Source organism: Toxotes jaculatrix, chromosome 8 (assembly GCF_017976425.1).
Source record: "Toxotes jaculatrix isolate fToxJac2 chromosome 8, fToxJac2.pri, whole genome shotgun sequence".
NCBI classification, from domain to species: domain Eukaryota; kingdom Metazoa; phylum Chordata; class Actinopteri; family Toxotidae; genus Toxotes; species Toxotes jaculatrix.
The window spans coordinates 16,281,230-16,301,761 of record NC_054401.1 but is presented as its reverse complement, the minus strand read 5'-3'; the positions used below and the strand labels follow the sequence as shown (position 1 = coordinate 16,301,761).

Below are 20,532 nucleotides of genomic sequence, written 5' to 3'. Positions count from 1 at the left end.
CTCTGGTGGCTGGCGCGCTGACAAAACGTCAACTGGTGCAGCCGCTCTCATGGTTGATCTCAAACCACAAACCCCATGCAGACAATTCGTGGCACTATCTCACTGATAATTATCTGAAACCCTGTGTCAGATGGTTAGATAAAAGTGACGGAACGAGACCTGCTGATAGAGACACACTCTTAGTGCCTATAAAACATACTGTTGACACTGTAACATGTCATTTTACTGTGATACGTCTAATGAAAATACAATATGCAGTAAGCTCAAGCCTCTGCAAGTTTAACCAAACCACAGTCTGTCACAGCGGTCAGCTCTTTAATAGCAGGATGGGGCTGACCTGTTTTACTCCGAGGTAGAATGGAGGCAGACTAATTTCCTGTGCATTTATGCTATAATAATAGCAGTGAAATGACTTCACCATGATCACATACACTTACTGCTGCCAGCTTACTGCTGCTCATAGTGGCTAGGGAGATGTGTGAGAAAAGACTTGTGTGGATTGCTGATTTGAGGTTTTCGCTGTCTCTGACTGCAATAACTTGTAAATCATAGAGGATATGTGGTTTTATAGTCTTGTCTCAACCAGATGTACATACTTGGTCCCAAAACTGTGGTTAGGTGTGGGTAGTTGAGGGTTTTTTCTTACCTTTGTTTCAGCTGGCATGGGCGAGGATGATTTGGACGACATGTAATGGTCTTGTGATGAAGAAATGAAGCCCGAGTCGTGGGAGGAGATGCTAGAGAGCCGAGCCGGGGCCTGCTGCGGCAGCGTGGAGCTACGGTACCGATGACGGGGGTGATGGTGGTGAAAGAGGTGGTGTGAGGAAGAGGAGGAAGAAGAGGAGGAAGGAGAATGAGAGTGAGAGCCACTGGATCCTCTGGAGTCACTACTGTTAACGCTGTTCAGACTACTGTGAAAGGGGAAGGAGTGAGGGATGAGGGGAGGACCAGAGGAAGGAGAAGTTTGGCAGTGACAGGCGGGGGTAAAGAGAATTAAGTGCACCCAAAGACATGGAGTGAAGAAAGAAAGTTGGGCAAAGAAGAGATAAAAGGAATCACAGAGGAGAAATGAAGGCAGAGGATTGGGGGGGGGGGGGGTGGAGGAGACAGGGTGGGAAACAATTAACACAGCACACCAAGATGCAGCAAGCAGTGACTGAGGCCAATCCAGTCAAAACAACAAAACAAACCAACATAAGAGGCGTGAAATCATAATGACAATAATTACAGGCAAGAAATCACTGGATTTCATGCCTTTAAGGCAGCTTTCTGAGAATATTCACACAAAACAGTCAAGGAAAGCAAAAACAACATAAGACTGGTTCTAATTACTGTGTGAATAGAGAAGAAACAAATAGAACATCTGAAGCAAATATAAAAATGGTACGTTGCAAAATCTGTACTATGAGGAATACATACAATATGTACCAAATCATGTACAAACAATAAACAACGACAATAAAAGGCACAAGAACAGGGCAAAAACTAATGTATTCCAAGTTTAAGCTGCAAGTGCTACGCTATCATGCACAAACAGAAAAACACACAAATATGTGTGCACTAGGAAAGTCACAAAATGGGTAAAAATAATAAACAGCAAAGCATCACAATTTTAAAAGCAGCTTTCTCGTAATGATTTGGGAATATCACGAGAGATTTTCTGAAAGCACAGAAAGCAAAAGCTTTCAGATGAAAATGCTGCATCGGCAAAAAAAAAAAAAAAATCACTGAAGGATCTAAACAAAAGAAAATGTTAAGTTGTTCTTCTATAGTGGGTTTGAAATGTTTTCACAGCCTGGAAGGCCTTTAAACATTCTCATCACGACATAACAGGTTATTTTGAAGTTCTGAGTGAATCATAAAAGACCCACAACCCCCACAATTGGCGTTACAAGATTTAAACAGGACGAACACAAAGCAATACAAAACCCAAGCTTCAAATTTCTTTCTTAAACCAGATCAGTTGAGGAAAAATCATTGGGAGAAACACAAAAAGCAGGGAGGACAGTGTGCAGAAGACATGGTCTGAACAGCCACAAAAGAAAATGGTCCAATTCTTTAAAACTTCTCTAACCTTTAACTAATTTCTCACCAAACATGCCTATATTAAAAAACACCCCTGTGTGCCTTTCCTTTGACAATGTAGGTCCACTTTAACTGTATTCCTCAGCGGGGTGAGCTAATTAACTACTATCAGTCAGAAAGAGGAGATGAAGCAGACCCACAGAGAAACCAAGCTAAAGAAATCCAAAACTCCTGCAGCTTATATTAACCACTGGGTGGCAGACATAGATTGGGCAACATAATTAAAAGTTTTTCTCTATAACCTTGATCCCCCCCCACCCATAGCTACTATAATTAGATTTTCTAATTATAGTAGCTCCTGCATGTATAAATGTCATGGTGTTATAACTACAAATAAAGACACTGTATGTTTGCCTCCTTGTCCCTCAGTTCTAGGAAATCGATAACCAAAGTACCTGGACTAATTTCATTTTCCATTTGACATCACTTTGAAGCACACTGGATAACAAAAGGGTTTTATGGCTACAGTAGGTAAATGGGTACTTGAAAGACAAAGCCTCTCTGTTCCATTTATTTGTGGCTATGAGTCTCGTGACTGGCTGCAGGAACCTACCTGCACATGCTAGACTTCCTGGACATAGTGGTGCTGGGGGATGAGGGAGGCGTTTGATATGACCAGCCATAGTCTGAGCCCTTCAGGTCCATAATCACCTGAGAGGGAGGAATATATTAGTCATACTTAATAGTTGTACTTGTGAAGCTGAAAGGTGAAGCCTCTTAAATAAACACACAAAAAAAGTGCCTTGTTTTGGTTAACTGTTCACAGACCGTTTCACCTTTTGATGGTTTATCCTCACCTGTTCGCTAGCAGGGGGAAGCTTGTGCGGGTCGGAGGTCAGGGCTTTGAGGTCATCAGAGATGGCCTGGAGATGGGTGACCTCTCCCAACATAGAAATCTCCTCATCCTAAAAGAATAAAGGACAAAGAGAGAGTAGAGGTTTTTGGGTGGTAGATAAACTTGGTGATAAAATTATTATCAGTGGCAAATTGTCCTTTTTAGGTAACAGTGGTAGTATAAAAAAAAAAGCTTCAGAGACAGTCTAGAGAAAAAAATAGACATGTATTAGTTGTGCGATGAAGCAGATGAGGCAGCATGAAAAAGCATCTTTCCAGTCTGTGGGATTAAAACAAAAAGCGATGACACTGCACAGTGAGATGGGCTTTCTGTTGTTCTCTCCGAGTGCTCTCCCAAGGTTCATTTCTCTCTTTCTCCCCCGCTGTACTCACCACTACAGGCCGCAGCATGGCTACGAAACAGCAGAATCTCTGTCTCTCCTCTATGAGTGCCTTCCTCAGGGCCTGCTTCTCTGTCTCTTCCAGCAGAATGTATTTATCACTGACATCCTGCATGGCGCTGTCCAACTGCGGCTGGATATCACCTCGACCTTGGAAACAAAGCAGAAGCACAAACACACATATACAAAATGAATATACATTTTATTACAGGTATAACAAAATTACAGACTCACATGGAAACACATGACTGGTCCATTTACTACAGCAAAACATGAGGGACAGTCTTGCACCTTAATCTTCCATCGCAACACAAATACTAAAAAGCAGAGTTATGCTACACTAACATGCAACAACTGAAATGAAAAACATGATCGTGTAGGAATGAAACAACACGGTGTTTCTGACTTTCACCACTTCTCTCTGTCTGATCTGTTACTACTGCTCCACATGTTATCTTTTCATTGCGTACATTCCTATCTTCACTGTGACCATTTGAATGTCTCCACTACGTTTTGGCTATCACCTCAGCATGAATGGCCACTCTTGTCACTCAAGGGTTTCCTGTCTCTTGTTCTAGAGGAAGCAAGAAGGTTATCTCCTTTAGGCTAATCGCTCACTTGTCTTGGAAAACTTCAATCTATTATAACGAGATACTTAAAAGTGAGAACCCTTTCTGACTATCTCTCCACTGCTCTTTGTTAAACACTTAAATTCCAGGGTGTTTCTTGACAAGGCGAAGAGAGACTGTGTGTGTGTGTGAGGGCTTTCATGAATGACAAGAGTGCAAGGTAACTACAAGACCATCTGGTTCTTGTGCTGCGTGTTTCTGAATATGCATATGTAAATCTGTGACTGTTTGAGGACAATGACAATCCCAAGGTTATCCTGTTATGCAGCGCTATGTGTGCCTTCGTGCTGTGTGTTTATAGGTGTGTGTGGCTGCAGGCCCTTCTCTGTGTGTGTGTGTGTGCGCGCATCTGATGTTAAGAGAGTATACCCTGAAGCCATATCCAGACCTCTTGAGTTCTCTATGGAGGCAGGAAGGCTGGCGACTGCCCAAGACGACATACAGTGGGCCTCAAAGGCATTATCTAATCACTCAAACTACACTTGTTCACAAACACACACAGTCTTGACTTTGATACAACAAGGTTAAACCCACAGTGAACAACTCTGTGGTCTGTCTGTCTGCTCTTGTGTCTGGCTAAAGATAACCAGCCGGTGTCTTTTGCTGAACATTTGACGTGAGGCTCCATATTATGCAAACCAGTAGTGAAGAAACCCAGATAAAGTTACACAGACAAATCTTATTCACCTCAAATGTAAAACAGAAGGATGTACATTTTATCGTGAGGACAAACCGTCAGCTCTCTGACATGTCAGTGCAGTCTGTACATTACACATGACACAGCATGTGGGAAGCTCTATTTCCACTGCTTTATCTTTCCATCGGTTGAGCAGACCACAATAAAAATAACAGTTAACAATGGCGTCCGGGACACACACAATTATGAGGCTGGTGGAAACGCACACTAAATGGAAACTCTTCATTATGCGGTCGCTAGCATCACAATAGCTGACACAAATGAGAGCCGACTAATTGTCTTACTCGCTGAGGTGCAGTGTGAAGGTTGATACTGGGTGAAGTTGTCAAATACAACTTACGTGTGTACTTTAGGGGGATGAAGTTCTTCTTTGACAATGTTTGTACTCAAAGTGAGAAGATTATGCATTTACATCTCCAGTATAAGGAAGTGTTTTGACCAAAATACCAAAAGTTATCTTTATATTTTTCTGTAAATATAGTGATGATGTGGTTACAAAGGATTCAAATATAGCAGTATTACCGCAGCTTTTCAAATATACTAACACTACAAAGTAAAATGTATTAAAGGTTTTAATGCTTGTTGACAAAATGAGACAAACTGAGTTCCCATATATACAGAATCCTTTTGCCAGGCTTGGTTCGGTGTCTGTAACGCTCGACTCAGTGGAATGTGAGTTATGTGTGTGTTTATTGCAGTTCCTCCTATATTACATTAAGGAGACCACGGCAGAGTAGATGGACTGCAGAAGCCAGACTGGAAAGTCCAAATTGCAGTATATATTTTCAGTCTCATTAAGATCCAAAGGCAGCTTGTTGAGCAGACAAGTATAACATTACACTGTACAAGATTTTGCGGAGAGCTGGCTGTACGACTGAGCCTGAAAGGGCTAGACAAGCCTCACTCATTAGTCTGGTTCCCACTGCAGGACCAAACTCATGATTATTCATTTCCCTCCAGGCAAAATTAGTCTTTTTCCATCTTGTTGCTACGGAAATTATTTGTAAGCTGGGCTGACATTTCATATAATGGTTTAATCACTAGTTATACACAGCTGGTTAGTCATTATTAAACGGTACTGCAACACAACAATGTGTCAAGTGCATCCATAAAGTAAAACTACTAACCGCTGAAACTACAGACTCTTAATGGCAAACAGATACCATGACAACCTAAGATGCTTTGAAGTAATGCAGGTTCTGCTCTAATGCTCGGTGATATACATCAGGTAACACTGAGAAATATTCTTGTCACAGCCATGTTTTCTTTAACTCTGTTTTAAGATGACTAAAAATGTTAAAACTTTAGGCTTTAGTTGGCCTCAGTGTAGAAAAACAGCTTTTCAAGCCCAAATGCCGACGATACTGTGGTGTCTCCTTGGCACGCAGTAAAACGAAGGAGCATACTGCATTCTGGTTTCTCCCGCTAGTTCAAGTCTTGGCAGACTGTATTTTCAACATAACCATAGTGGTTTTGGAAAGACACTACGGTAAGTTGAGGAACTTTGTCTGAGACAGATGGAAAGCCAAATATTTTCTTTGTTGCTGTTTTGGTTGTGCCCATGAGTAGCTTGAGTAGTGCTTAACATTATCACAATCAGCGTCACATTACTTCCACATCTGCTTCACTTAAAGGCTGACGCATCGAGAAGCACCTTATCCCTATACCCCCTCCACTCATTTAATAACATCAGTGAATAATGTTTTCCACAAATGCAAGCAAACAGTTTTCCTTAACACACACACACAGGGACAAATGTGCTGAGACAATGCAGGCACACCCATGAGTGATATCTGAGTTTAGCCCTTTAAAAGTGAATCATGAGGTCAGCAATTCCCAACATGCATCTATTCATGACACTCATAGCGCTCATGTGGAAACTGTATATAATGGGTAAATAATTATAAACTGCTTTCTGACCACACATAGACTGAAAACTATTTTTAATATTCAACCAAAAGCAATATTCATCACTCAATCAGACTGAGACAGACATTAAGTGTTGATGTAAAAGACACAATGACAGGGATGGAAGGGACTGTGTACACACACAGGGACACCGCCGAGACAATGCAGGCACGCCCTGGCACGAAACATCAACTTGTGGTAAGCAGAGGGGTTGTTAGTGTTCAACTTAAGCTTCTGTTATGTTACAACTTTGTCTCTGCTACGGGTTGCTCCTTGGTTTGACCACATTCCCGGTCTCTGTGCCACAACTTGAGCATCTGTGCTTGTGCAACTATGTGAATGACAAGGCCCTGATTGCTACTTCCTCTTTCTGTTCAACCACAGAAACACTGAGGTTCAATGAGGCTCAGCGGTCGCTGACTGCATTGTGAACAAATCCACACCAACATATTTTACAACTCTTCAATTAAGGACATTCAGGTGATAACAGATTTAGTAAATTACTGTTTTACACCTTCAGGATGACTAAGCAATAATATACTGCAGATGTTCAGGTGTGTGTCTGCTAACTGCACCGACACAATAATCTCCAAACTATGAAAATATCGTAACACACAAATGGTTAATATGACTAATTAGCTGATTCGCTCATCAACACAGCAGCTGGGCCAGCGAGGAGAACAAGCTCTAACACGTGTTTTAATAAGATTCAAAATATCTTACTGATATTCCTGAGCTGTTTTCACCAAACTCAACTTGCCAGAAATTCAGTGACTGGGGCCCGAGATGAATGTGGTGGGGGTCGATACGGCCCACAGTCTGCACACATGTAGATACATGTGCGCGCACACAAATGAGATTAACTGCTCCAGCTTTCACATGACCGATGATTACATTAGGCTGCAGTCACAGGCTGTTTCTTAGCAAGGCTGGGGTCTCAGGTCAGAAAAACACCCTCACAAGACGCATATCAAACATCAGGCACAGACTCAATGACTCAAGTTGACAGATGGGGTGTTATTTCTGAGCACAAAAGGAGGGCTCTTCTTTAAAGTAGTATGACCAAAACTCGTAACCTGTTCCTAAATTTGATTTAAGTGTTTGTGTGTATTCTGTGAGACAGAGATGAGTGAGTTTAAAGACTCTGTGGATGAGCCAGGTGCAACGTGTTTAACGTGTTATAAAACACTACAATCTTCTTAAGTTAAAGTTCTGATCTGGCAAAAGTTTCCTTGATTGGTTTTGTCACTAGGTGGCTCACTAAAGAAAAGACTAAGTGTGTGTGTGAGCAAAGCAAAGGAACAGCAACATGCCAGCATGGACCACACTTAAGGCTGACACCACAGAGCTGACAAACAATTTGTAGAAATGAAAGTGACACTACAGAACTGGACCAGTAAAGAAGAAGGAGCCACCCAGTGGACCAGTTAGTCCCCGAGCACATCACAAGTCTACTGAGGCCTCCACTTCACTGATTATATATCTTAATGTACCAATATGTTGTAGCACTATAGACAGTTTTATAACTGAAGAGAAAAACTGGGTATACCAATATTTAGAAAGTATTTAATTTTGGGGTAATAATCAGTTTCTTTGATGGCTTCTTCACAACTAAGATGACTGGTTAAGCACTGTAGCATAAGCAACGACCTGGACAGTGTGTCTGTTCCACAGACTGACTTACCTAGATTATCAGCTGCAGTGCAGCATAAGGCGAAGGATTGTATCAGAATCACATGGAGACAGGGAGAGGAAGAAGATTCATACATATAAAGCCAAAACAATGTGCCTCTATGTTTAAACCAATATCAAGTGTTTCCTGACTGAGATGAAATACCTGAATATGTTTTTATGACAAGTTGTCAGTGGATTTGTATTCAACAAGAAACACCTTTCAAAAAAATCTATTATGTTGCTAGGCATGTTTAGTAACTTTGTATTTGTATTGTATGGTCTGTCATGCGCTTATGCCAACTGTTTAATGATAATCAAAGTCATGCAGGCAGCTGTAGGGAAATGACACATCTTATGTAACAGTATTGGTAATGATCACTATGTACAGTACAAGTTATATGCCAACATTAAATCTACTGCATAAGAGGACGTATATTTATCTGATTCCTTTTTTGTGTATGGCATTTTTTTCTCTAGGTAGGTGAATGCGTATGTAGAACCTGAGCCAAGAGGACTGCAGAGAGAAACAGCCCCTGTACTCTCACCGAGTGTTGACCAAGTAAGGTAATGTTTAGCCTTAGTAGATCTGCACATGTCTAATCAGTAAGGACAAACTTCTTCTATACACACTCATCACTGCTGTCTAATGAAAACATCATGTATACAATTTGGACACTTTCCTATTTGAAAGACGTGTTTTATGATTTCAATAGTAAAGATTTTCAATTAAATGTCAAGTAAATGTCTGTTAAGTCGCTATCTATCGCCGAATGAGGTAACACAAAGGTGAGTGAGCCTTACAGAATTACGAACCGGGTGCCTGTAGCGTCCGTAGAGTAATTCAGTGGATTAGTTTTTTTTTTCTTTCCTGATGTACAATACTTGGCACGGCAAGCAGACCAGAGGTTTCTAATTTTAGCTGTGCTGGCATCCAGAAAACAGATGATTACAAGATTCTCACAGAGGTCAACGACAACTACATCTTTCTTACATCTGGCTAGTGGTGGCAGGAAAATAGCATCTGTGGGAAAAGCACCCACTGAAGCTGAAGAAGCCAAGTCTTCCCTAACTTTTAGAGGGAGGGGCATAAAAGACTCTGGTTTCATGCTTTCTGATTAGGCTGAAAACTGGTGGAGAATAAAGAAAGAGTTTTACTTGTTTACTTGTGTTTGTGTTCTTGTCCAAGAATACAAATTCAGATTCAATGGAACAAATTCTCCGACAGACATATGTGGTGGATGTTTTTCACAGGTTTAGAAGGCCATGCTCTAAGTTGATAACAGTGCCATCCCTATACTTAGATAGTTTTTATGCCTGCACCGTAAAGATAATAAGCAAGTGTATATTGTGTAGTGTGAAGCTCCTCTCGTTTTCATCCTCTGTGGTGAAATTTTACTATTCTGTGGGTAAAAGGCTGTTATAACAAGATTTGTCCCCATAATCAGCAGGTTAACTGCACTTTTTTTTACCTTTCTTTGCTTTCTTCTGAAGTTTCAGTGTGTCCGAGGACTTCTTCTTAATTTCCTGCCGAGCTCTTTTGTACTCTGGTTCAGATGGACAAGGTAAAAAAAAAAAAGTCAACTGTGTGAAAACTATGTGTTAAAGAACAGTTTTTATACAGTTAATGATAGGTTACAGGGGCATAATAACAAACAAAAATGGTATGGCAACCTGAATGAAACCTGTTGTTAACTAGTACCAGTGTATTTTTTTTAATTTTATGTTCTTGTGTATGATTAGATTTGTTTAACCTACCTTTAGCATGGTCCTTGTCCAAAGTATTTACTCCTCTTTTCCACTCCTCCATCTGTTCTTGTAGAGGGTTGATCAGTCCCTCCAGGAAACCCCTGCAAAAACAACAGGTTGATCACTTCTGATCTGAGGTCAGACTCATCAATAAAAACCTTTTAAAATCTAAACTCAGCACTGGTATCCAAAATAAGTTTTACTGACAGATCACATGGTTGAACATCCTATTTATAAACATATTAATGTAAAATACCCGTCACCAACTTTTGACTCTTGTTTCATTTTATTCACGTCTTACAGACTCGCTCTGCAGAGTTTATCAGTGTATCTGCAGCAGACAGACTGTCAGACAGAAAATCCATTAGGTCTGGTTTGCCTTTCTGTCTGTACAGAGTGTGGTCTCGTCTGTCAATCATTAACACGCAGAAAGAAAGGGAGAAAAACAGAGACTGAGGAGGGAAAAAGTCTGCCTATGTCTGACTGTGTCACAGGAGGGAGTAAGAGGCTAGTGCAGTCATGTCTGTCAATCATTACCCAACTGTGCCCGTCTTCCAAGATGTATTTGTGAGTATGTTTAAGAGGCTGAGAGTGTGAGAGGTGGGCAGCTGCAGGCTTAGTGCATGAAACTAAAATTAGACCTATCCCTCTTGCAGAAAGAGAGTGTGTGTGCGTGTGTGTGTGTGTGTGTGTGTGTGTGTGTGCGTCAGTGAGTGGGTGGTGACCACAGCCCCCCTGTGTACAGCCCCTGCTATGGAGATCCAAGAGGAATCTCTACTGAAATGCCACCCGAATTAGAGAGCCCCTTGTCTACATAGTGTGTGTGTGTGTGTGTGTGTGTGTGTGTGTGTGTGTGTGTGTGTGTGAGAGAGAGCGAGACGTGTTGTCTGCGACTTCACTGAAAAATTACAGATGCTTGTCTTGCCAGACAAAATGTCTCTTTCGTTGCATTTCATGGAAAAAGGGGCATTTTCACTCCCACACACACAAAATATCAAGATATGGAGACATACGGTCAGACAGCAGTTCAAACACAGAGCATTTTTATTTGAACTGCACTGCCAGGAAAGCAGCTTGGGTCAAAGTACACTAGCTCTGAGGAAATAAAACTGTTTATCTGTGAGAGTTTGAAAAGCTCTATAATCCTGACAGTTTTGTATAAGAACTCAAAAATCACTCGGCTGCATCACTTGACTTCGGCAGGGTTTGAGTGTGTTTGGTGGGGATGTTTGTTGGACATATGAACTCCCTGTTAATTTTTCTTTTTTTTTGAGCTCAGCCAAACCACTGTGATGGGACAAGGTAACCCCAAAGCAATTCCCACTTCCACCCAACCCCTCCCAGCCGAGCATCCACCAAGACATTGCATCATATCAGATCAAATTTCGACAGTACTGTGGCTGAGGAGTCAAAAAGAAAAGGGAGCAGTGTAGCGTTAATACATTAAGTGTAATGTTCCTTACATGGAGAACTGTTTGAGTTTAGCCTCTATGCTGCGATGTCTCATACACATCCTGGTCAACGCTGATCCAATGTCTCTGGTCCCACCTGAAAGAAATAAAAACAACAAAAACAAGCCTTTAATGTGATAACTTGTAAAATCAGCCACTCATCTATTTAATCAAATGTCAGATGGAAAAGGACATGACATATAAAAAATGTTAGGTGGTCAAAGTATCCACATGAAAATATTCTTTGAATGATATAAGAGCATCTGAGCAGCTTTGATGGTAAGGAGAAGGCAAGAGGCAAGAAAAGACAGAGAGGAAGAATTATCACACTGTGATTTTCACAGACTGTAACAAACATTTTTCAACTTTACCCTAAGTCCATAAAAGTGAAAATAAACAGAGAAATCCAGCTGTATCATATTTGCTTTAGCCACTGAGTCTGTTTTTGAGATTAACTGTCTGACTGAAGCGCCATCAACAAGTCTGACATTTGAGACAGAAAGTTTGCTGCAATTTGAGTCAAATTACCACGACTTCAGAGCTGCAGCTGCATCATTTAATAAGACATCTACTTAAAAACGAAACTAGACAGAATCCACAGAGTTAAATGCAGATAATGGGCTTTTGAAAAAGATTAGGTAGCTGTGTATCTACGCTGAAAACACTGAATGAAAAGCAGTTTGGTATTTAAGTGCGGCCTGTAATAGTCAACTAATGCTGTGGAGTAATTAACTTCATACTAAATTGAGAGTGACTTTGCTGCTGGAAAAAAAAATGTTGCTGGACTTGAAACATCATGAACGAGTACTCGCTGACCCCACTCTTTCCGCTGCAGCTGAAAACTGTGGGAATCAGCGGGAAACACTGATTTACGAATTGCACGCCATATTCAGGTCAAGAGAAGTGATGGGAAGTTGGAGCTGGGGCCTAGAAAATGTGCTTGGGGCTAGTGTCGGTTTCCATCACACGGGCTAACTAGCTGTCCACTGGAGGGCCTCAGGCTGGACGGCTAAGCACGGACTTGACGCTGATTGACAGTACTATTGTCTGGCTGCTCGGTATGACTAGTCGGTTTCTCTGTGGGACTGAAACACCACTGTGTGTGTGTGTCTATGTGTCGGTGTGTGCATGGGAGAGAGAAAGTGGGGGCAGAGAGGTCTTGTATGAAACTGTGTGGAGTTCTTGTGACATTCTGTTCAGTGACAGAGCAATACTCTCAGTTTCTGTGTGCACGCTTTTCTGTGTGTGTTTGTGTATAAGTGTGTTAGAGATAGTTTGGTTGTGATGATCTGATGTGAAGTGTGAATCCCCTCCAACCGAGCAAGCCATTCTGCTGTCAGCACAGTCTTCGCCGCATGCAGAGACACACACAGAGGAACTGTCACTCACTCACACCCACTCGCAGTCAGAGTCGCAACACACATACGCACACAAAATTGTCTTTTACTCCGTCAGAGGTTGGACAAAACAAATGCAAGAGGCTGCTGATTTGGCCTTCAAGACTCATTCATGGTGACTGCGGTGCTACCAAAAAAAACAGAAACCCTCTAATCAGGAAATCCTTAGAGAACAAGAGAAAAAACAGTAAATTGAGACAAACTTTCAGACTGAATTTGTGGTTTTAAATGGTCAAATGGAGTTAAATTCAATTAATATTATTATTGAATAGTAATGTGATCAGGGCCAAGCAAAATTCAGTCCAGGACAGTGTTCAACTGTACTTCCTCAACGCCCCTACCCTGTGTGAGCTGTGGTAGGAAAACGTTGGGCCAACACTTCTTGTTTGGACAAAATCTGCTGAATTACTGAAGCAAATTTTTCAGAATGTTGGAAAATGTGCAAAACAGCACTATGTGAGAAGTTCCTCTGTTTCTAATCTAAACCAAGAACTGTTTTATTTTTCAGACAATCTGCATCTGTCCTGTTCTTCTAAGAAACCAGTGTTGGCTCAGTGAAAAGAAGCAGAGACAAACAGTAACACAGAGAGATACAGGCTAACACTGAATTAAGCTATTTTATACAGCAAATTACAACTGTCCCGCACCTTTCAACAATACATAATTTAATGTCAATCCCACTGAGCCCATTACGACCTCAAAATGTTTTCCTCTATCCATTCATTCATCCATGCGTCTTTAACTCTGTGGGCTTATTATTGTGGAGGGTGTGGCCACCACATGCCATAAAAGACGTTTCTGTTATAAAACACCATAATGCTCTTTCATTCCTGCGTTGACTTGTTTAGTCATCCTATCCATCCATCTGCCCACCTCTTCCTTACTTTAACTGCTTGTTATGGTAGAGGGTGTGGCTGGTAGATGCCACAGTGCCACAGGGAGGCCACACAGCCGAGGGAAAAAAAAAAAAAAAAAAAAGAAGAAGGCGTTAGTATTTCATTAGAAAGTTATTGTAGCGTTCCAGTCCATGCTGTCAAGGGAAGAGTTTGGTTTCAGTTGATTATTCCTTTTGCACAACCCCACCCACACTCCTGGATTTGATATCAGGCACATAAGAGAACTAAAATCTGATCTTGGCTACATGCACTTGACTACGTGCAGCATTTTGGGTGTGCTAGAAATATTACACAAACTCAAATATTACTACACAAACTCACACTCAAGTGAGATTTTTTGAGATTGCTGCAATACCCCCATTTCCATTTGAATAGAGTTCTAACGAATAGCACATGATATATGATAATAACTAATTCAGCAATACCACATATTTCATGTATGAAAAAGACTTGTCTCTTCTCCGTTTCCCCAAGTTTCTCCCTCTCACAGAAGGTTGGGTTAGGTATATATATATACATATATATACATATATGTGTGTGTGTGTGTGTGTGTGTGTGTGTGTGTGTGTGTGTGTGTGTGTGTGTGTGTGTGTGTGTGTGTGTGTGCGCGTGTGTTGTGAATGCCTGCCACAATCTTGGGCTCTAATAAAGTTAGTTAGGTTAGGACCCTTTAGTTTTCTTCTTGTCATCTTCTCTGGGAACCATTTGACACACACAAGCTGCACATGCAGTCCAGTGTAAGCAGTGTGTGGTAGGACTGGAAGATAATTCAATAATTTAATAAGTTGTTCTGCCTGGATGACAAGAGACTTGTCTGATGTAAAGTTATATGATTATTTTACATTTGATTTTGCATACTACAAACATATTGTGACACAATGATATAATGAAAAGCATTCCAAATAATCTAAACATTAATCATGATATTGATCTCATCCATATTGCCCATTTAGGAGCACACACACATCACACACAGTCAAAAGTGTGAAGAGTTTGGACAATGGCCAAAGTGGATACAGTATCAGGTTGATCTGCCCAGTTTGTGGAAAGTTGTTTTGTTGCTCTCAGGAAAAAGTAGCTGCTAATACACATCGCCTGCTCCTTCTAGCACCGAATGACCCCTGGATAGAAATAGCTGCACTGGCAGCTCCAGTTGTCTGCTACACACACACACACGCACACGCACACAAAGCGAGCTTCAATTGCCTCACTGCCAGGCCAGAACGCTGCTGCGTGTGTGTAGTGACATAGCTGGCTGTCAATAGAAATAGCTGCTGTGTGACATGGTTGTTTCGGAGGCTTGTAATTATTCCCTGTGCTACCAACACTTAACCAGTTGAAAACACAGCCACACACTCAGAGTCACTATGAGTTCCATTCCTTTGCCGCATCTGTGTACGAACCACACTGAACTAATGCCTTTTGGTTTTTTTAAACATAGCAAGCAAGTAGGGAGTCCTAGTAACTTTGAGGAAAAAGGCGAATTAGCCTATAAAATGTTTTAATGTTTCAAAGTATTGTGATAGGCATGATTTGTTTTGTGTTTCAAAAACATTGCATGGTCAGTCAACAATATCCCACAGTAGAGAGAATATAGTATAAAGCCAGTGGATTATCTTTCAACTGTATTTATTCACTACACCTACTTTTTGTTAATTAATTCTCTCACCACCTTCAAACAACTTCTATCCAGCAACTGAGGAGAGTTAGAGAGAGAAAAAATTGTCACTAAGTGTGTCAGGTTGTAACACTATTACTTTTGTATTTCTGTAAAAAGCTTTGTCTCTTGGTCTCTGATACTGCAGCTTTCTGTGGGAACCAGTGTCTCAAGAGTCTATAGGGACATTTGTGACAGAGGTGATAGTTTTCCATCAGTGTGTGTATGTGTCTGTGTGCATGTGAGTATGAGGGTGACAGAGATAGGATGGCAATTTGATGTCGAGTTGCCAAGTCTGTCTCTGTCCTCAACCCCCCCTTTCAGACTGTTCCTTGGAATGTCACACTGTGCTGACACAGTGAGTGTGTGTGTGTTTGTGTGTGTGTGTGTGTGTGTCTTTATGCACTTTGTAAGAAAGCATTAGAAAGAAGGGACTTCGAAAGGACACTGATGTGTAAATGTATTGGAAACATACCAAAAAAAAAGCACTCATCAGTTTAAGGTGTTTATATTATTAGCTGTTATGATGGTGCATCTATAGTTGTACTGTAGAGTGCAGGACAAAAATGTCCTGTGTGTCTGACCACCCTTTATTTTTGGCTAAAGCTGCAATAAACTCACTTGCTAAATAAGCTTGCTAGACAATTTCCCCAAAGGCAGCAGGGCTGTGTAACACATCCTCTCTCCAGGATTAAATAAAGATAGGAGGACAAAGTTTCTTCCTTTGTCTATATTTATACGACAAGTATACATTTCAGGTTGTTGTTGACATGATTTCATGCAATCTGAAACCATTCGTAATAATGGCATCAATACAAAACGAAGCAATATGATACGGTACGATCCGCTCCTGCAAGCCTGCAACTTAAACCTGTGGTAAAACACAATATACCATTACTTTATTTGTTCAATGACAACACAGCTAAACATGGGATTATATTTTTTAACTTTATAGCTCTGCATTGAACTACAAAGCATACTGTAATTTTTTTTATTAATTTCAATCAATTACAGTTATTAAAGGAACATCGTTGAAAACAGAATTGTTGCTCAGAAACAGCACTGATGGATCAGAATACATAGATACCTTTTTGTTTATTGGACGATCTCATTTCAATAAATTTGGAAATTACATGAACCCTTGTTGTGTGCAACCCAATGTCAAAACAGGCAGTCATAAAAATAGAACTGTTATAGGCATGTTTGGAACATTTGATAGTTAAGTGATATTACATGGTTGGGGTGGGACCTTGCCACAACTTAGGTAGATCAAACTCCCTTCTCTACCACGCTCCATATGGCCAAAACTCTCAACAACCCAGCCTGAAATTTTAGATTTGCAAGTGGGATTTTTTTTCTTTTAACCTGCCACATTTGTAACACATGTTCATGCATTCAGACAACACATACATCTAAAAGATTCTATGGTGTACCCTTTCTAAAAATAAGATGTGTACCACATGCTTTCTTTAGTGGGTTTAAATAGTGGCAAACCCACTCTAGACAGCATGTGGTACACACTAAGCCAATCTGCATCTTTACACAGATCTCAGGTTGTCATTAGAGGATGGAGGGACAAATGATATCATGAAGAGAGAAGAAGAAGCGATTTGTGGAGAAAGAGAAAGAAAGGAAAGGATAATGGTTGAAGAGGTGAATGTTAAAAAAAAGCTTCTCCATATATTAATATAAAAAAACAGAAGAGAAAGAGATGGAAGGAGGAGAAATGTTTTAGAGCAATAGGGGGAGAAGGTAAATGGGGAAAGAGGGAGAGAGTGATTTGGCTTGGGTAGTTCTGACGTGAAAATCAGAGAGGCTGGCTAGCTGAAACCAACTCTGTGCATGGGCCCCAGATGGTCGCTGTTAACCACAGGCCAGTGGTTGCACTGATAAGAGACTGCAGACCATACAGCTGGATACACTCATGCATGCACATACACTCACCCAGCTGGACAGAGGTAAGGCGATCTGTTCACTAGCTAATTAAAGAGCTGGGGAAAACACTGAGGCTACATCCACACTAAGTTGGCTAAATTTAAAACCTCTTCACACTGGCCAAATCTGGTGTTCTTCACACCAAAAAGGAGCAATGACATTTTTTGTAAAGAAAGGACTGTGCACAGCTGCCTGCTGCATAGCAGTGCTACCTCCAGCTCATACAGCCCATTACACAACACTGTTGTCAGCAAGCCGCATTTTTGTTTATCGTTTCAGGCTAATTTATAAGCATTAACTGGTGATTAGACTGACAGTCTTACTGGAGCAGGTGGCATTTAGTCAAATCATTTATTTCATCTAGTTTAGACAACTGAAAAAGAAAAAAAAAAATCAATGAGAACAACCAAATTCAATGTTTGGCAAAACTGAAACACTGAAATTTTAGATTAATATTTCTAATGTTATTTCTGTAACAGTCACTACTTCATACTGTGTTACTGCCTAAGAAAGAATCCTAAATCATTTTACTGACTAAGTTCCAATCATGTCTTTGAAAACATATCACACAGACAGACACACACACATACAGACAGTCCTTGCTGAGCAGTTGGCATGCCCAGATGGAGCCACCCACATAGCACAGATACAGGCTAGCATTACATTCATTGATTTATTTGTCTGCTCTGTCAGTCTGGTAGCCTACTGTAAGTATACAATTACATTTTACATACAAATCATAAACTAAGAGGCTGATTGTGAGTGCTTTCAGTGAATCTGGGACCTGAGGGAGCTGGAAAAAGGTCAGTGAATGTAAGAATGAATGAGTCAAGTGACTGAAACGATCTCAATAAAGTAACAATACTTACTAGTAACAGGAGTTAATTAAGGAGAGGTGTGTGAATGTTCTTCAAGGTCAAGAGCCTATAATAGTCTGTTCTAATAGTTGGCCTGGTTTCCTCATGGAACCCAGCTCACCTCTTCATTCATCAATAGCTGCTGACAGAAAGTCAGCTTGTCTGTCTTACCCTGCCCCCCCCCACACACACAAGCACACACACACACACACACACACACACACCCTCGACAGTCAGCAAGTCTAGCCTCAATGGACACCAACATATGCAAACGTGTGGGCGAGCAAACACACACGCACCTGCTGCAGTGTGACCAGTGCTGACACACAAAAACTCTGGACTGTCTGACTACAGCTCCCAACAGCTGTCATCCGCAGACAAGAGAGGGGACAAGGAGGACAGAGGGGACAGGATGAGAAGATGAGGAGAGAGCAGAGGAATTGAAAGAATAAAAACAGAGGACAAAATTCAGATCCTGTAAAAATATATATAATGAATATATACAACTGAACTAAAGCTGGTTAAAAAAAAAAGGTTGTCATGTACTGGAACATACTGTGGTTGACATCTATGTATAATATAATATAAATTCTAACAGCCCTTACTCCATGACTATGATTGCATCATAGTCAAATGAGGCACCAAATCAACTGCAGACTGACGTCTGAGTGACTTTAGGCAGACAACGACACCTGGATGTGTACCTTAATGACAATATTCATCAGTATAGACAATGGACAATAGACAGTGTTGTGCATTACATATATATTACATTGTTGTGCATTACATATATATTACATATATTAGTCGTACTACTGTACGACTAATATATGTATATATTATGTAATATTCACAACCTGTGTTGTTTAAAAGAAACCAAAAGAGACTCATTGTAAACTGCAGTTGTGAATGTGTGTCAGTGTGCCACTGCAATGCAGTGAAATGCATCCTGAATAGTAATGCATGAGACTCCTGTTACCTTTCTCTCCTTTACATTGCTCTCCTCTCCCGAGGGTTGTACCCCCTCCACCACCCAACCCTCCAAATCTCCACCCCTCCCCTCCTCTCCCACTGTCCTCTTCTCTTCTCTTCTTTTATCCATCCTCCAACTCACTTGTCCTCTTTCTCTTTTTTGACTAAACAACATCCTCCACTCTATTCCGTCATCTCGCAATCTATGTGGAAAGAAGTGGAAGGATTCATTACAAGGACAAATGAGTAATATATGCAGAAATTATTTAAAGGTGTGAAGCAAAAAAACCCCCTAAGAGATCTGGACTGATGTACACTAAACACAGCCGAGGATGGTAACCGTAAGTATGTCAGTGTGCCACTGTAGTTCTGCAGTCCGACTACTAATGAATTCTGGGTAAAATCCTCAAACATTTGTTTTTTAGTATTTGCATAATGCTTCTTGGAAAACTGAAAGAGATATACAGAGTGGATATGAAGAGGTGAGCAGAGAAAGAGGTAAAGAAGAGAGGAGAGAGTGCAGATGACGAAGAGGAGTAAGGGGAGATTGACAGTTTGCCACCTCCGTGTGGTTCTGCAGTGTGAATGCTAACAAGGTCTTGAGGCCATGAATAAACAAGAAATGCCCACAGATGCACCCATTGCACCCTGTCTCTCCCGCTTTCATTTGGATGCTTACTGAGCTACTGTATCTATACCCCGACTCCTCTGTTATCCTCACCCTCTTTTACAATATCTGTCTCAAAGCACTGTTGTATAAATGGATACTAAAGGAATGACTGGGAACCAATTAAGATAACAAGACTGCATTGTTCCTGTCCAACAAAATGCCACCATCATTTTTCCTGTCACACTCTGTGGCGTGCCGTGTGAACGATTTCTCATCTTGCACATTTGCTGCACATCCCATCCTTATTCCTGAGAAAAATAATGCTTCCCATGTGCCCAATACATCATCATTAAACAACTGCAAATGCATTTGTCTACATTTGGTATTTATCATAGGAATAATAATAAAGGCAGTTTTAAAGGTTTCTGAGGGTGTTTCACATTCACAGTATTAGACTTGAGCCTTTTTATACACATGCTCCCCTAGTTTTAAGACAATACAGCTGTACAATCATCCTAAACATACAGCTAAAGCAAACAAGGAGTGTTTTATGGCCAAATTGTGGAATGTCCTCGACTGTCTGAGTCAGTCACCTGACGTCAGTCCAACTGAGCAGGTGTTTCACTTGCTGGAGACCACACTGATGGTGGAAAAGCTCACAAAATAAGAAGCAGAGTGAATGAGAATATCTTCAGTCTAGACCTCACATCGCCGCAGAAGATACCAGATGTCAGCTGATGTTTTACAGTACGGTCACAGTCTTCAGTTCCTCATTGAAAGTCA

The 20,532-nt window shown here is 40.9% G+C and overlaps 1 protein-coding gene across 4 annotated transcripts in view; it reads right to left on the bottom strand.

The window, feature by feature from the left end:
• LOC121186439 (protein MTSS 1-like) overlaps positions 1-20,532 on the bottom strand; it is a 53,371-nt gene that overhangs the window by 7,736 nt on the left and 25,103 nt on the right. For 2 of the 4 annotated variants that reach the window (XM_041045173.1, XM_041045175.1), the window contains exons 4-11: positions 11,438-11,522; positions 9,984-10,075; positions 9,698-9,772; positions 8,239-8,250; positions 3,313-3,470; positions 2,883-2,990; positions 2,639-2,736; positions 647-911 (exon numbers count right to left, since the gene is read on the bottom strand). In XM_041045173.1, coding sequence (XP_040901107.1) covers positions 647-911; positions 2,639-2,736; positions 2,883-2,990; positions 3,313-3,470; positions 8,239-8,250; positions 9,698-9,772; positions 9,984-10,075; positions 11,438-11,522 — 893 coding nt within the window. The remainder of the gene's footprint in view (positions 1-646; positions 912-2,638; positions 2,737-2,882; positions 2,991-3,312; positions 3,471-8,238; positions 8,251-9,697; positions 9,773-9,983; positions 10,076-11,437; positions 11,523-20,532) is intronic. The other 2 variants (XM_041045174.1, XM_041045176.1) reach the window with 2 other exon arrangements.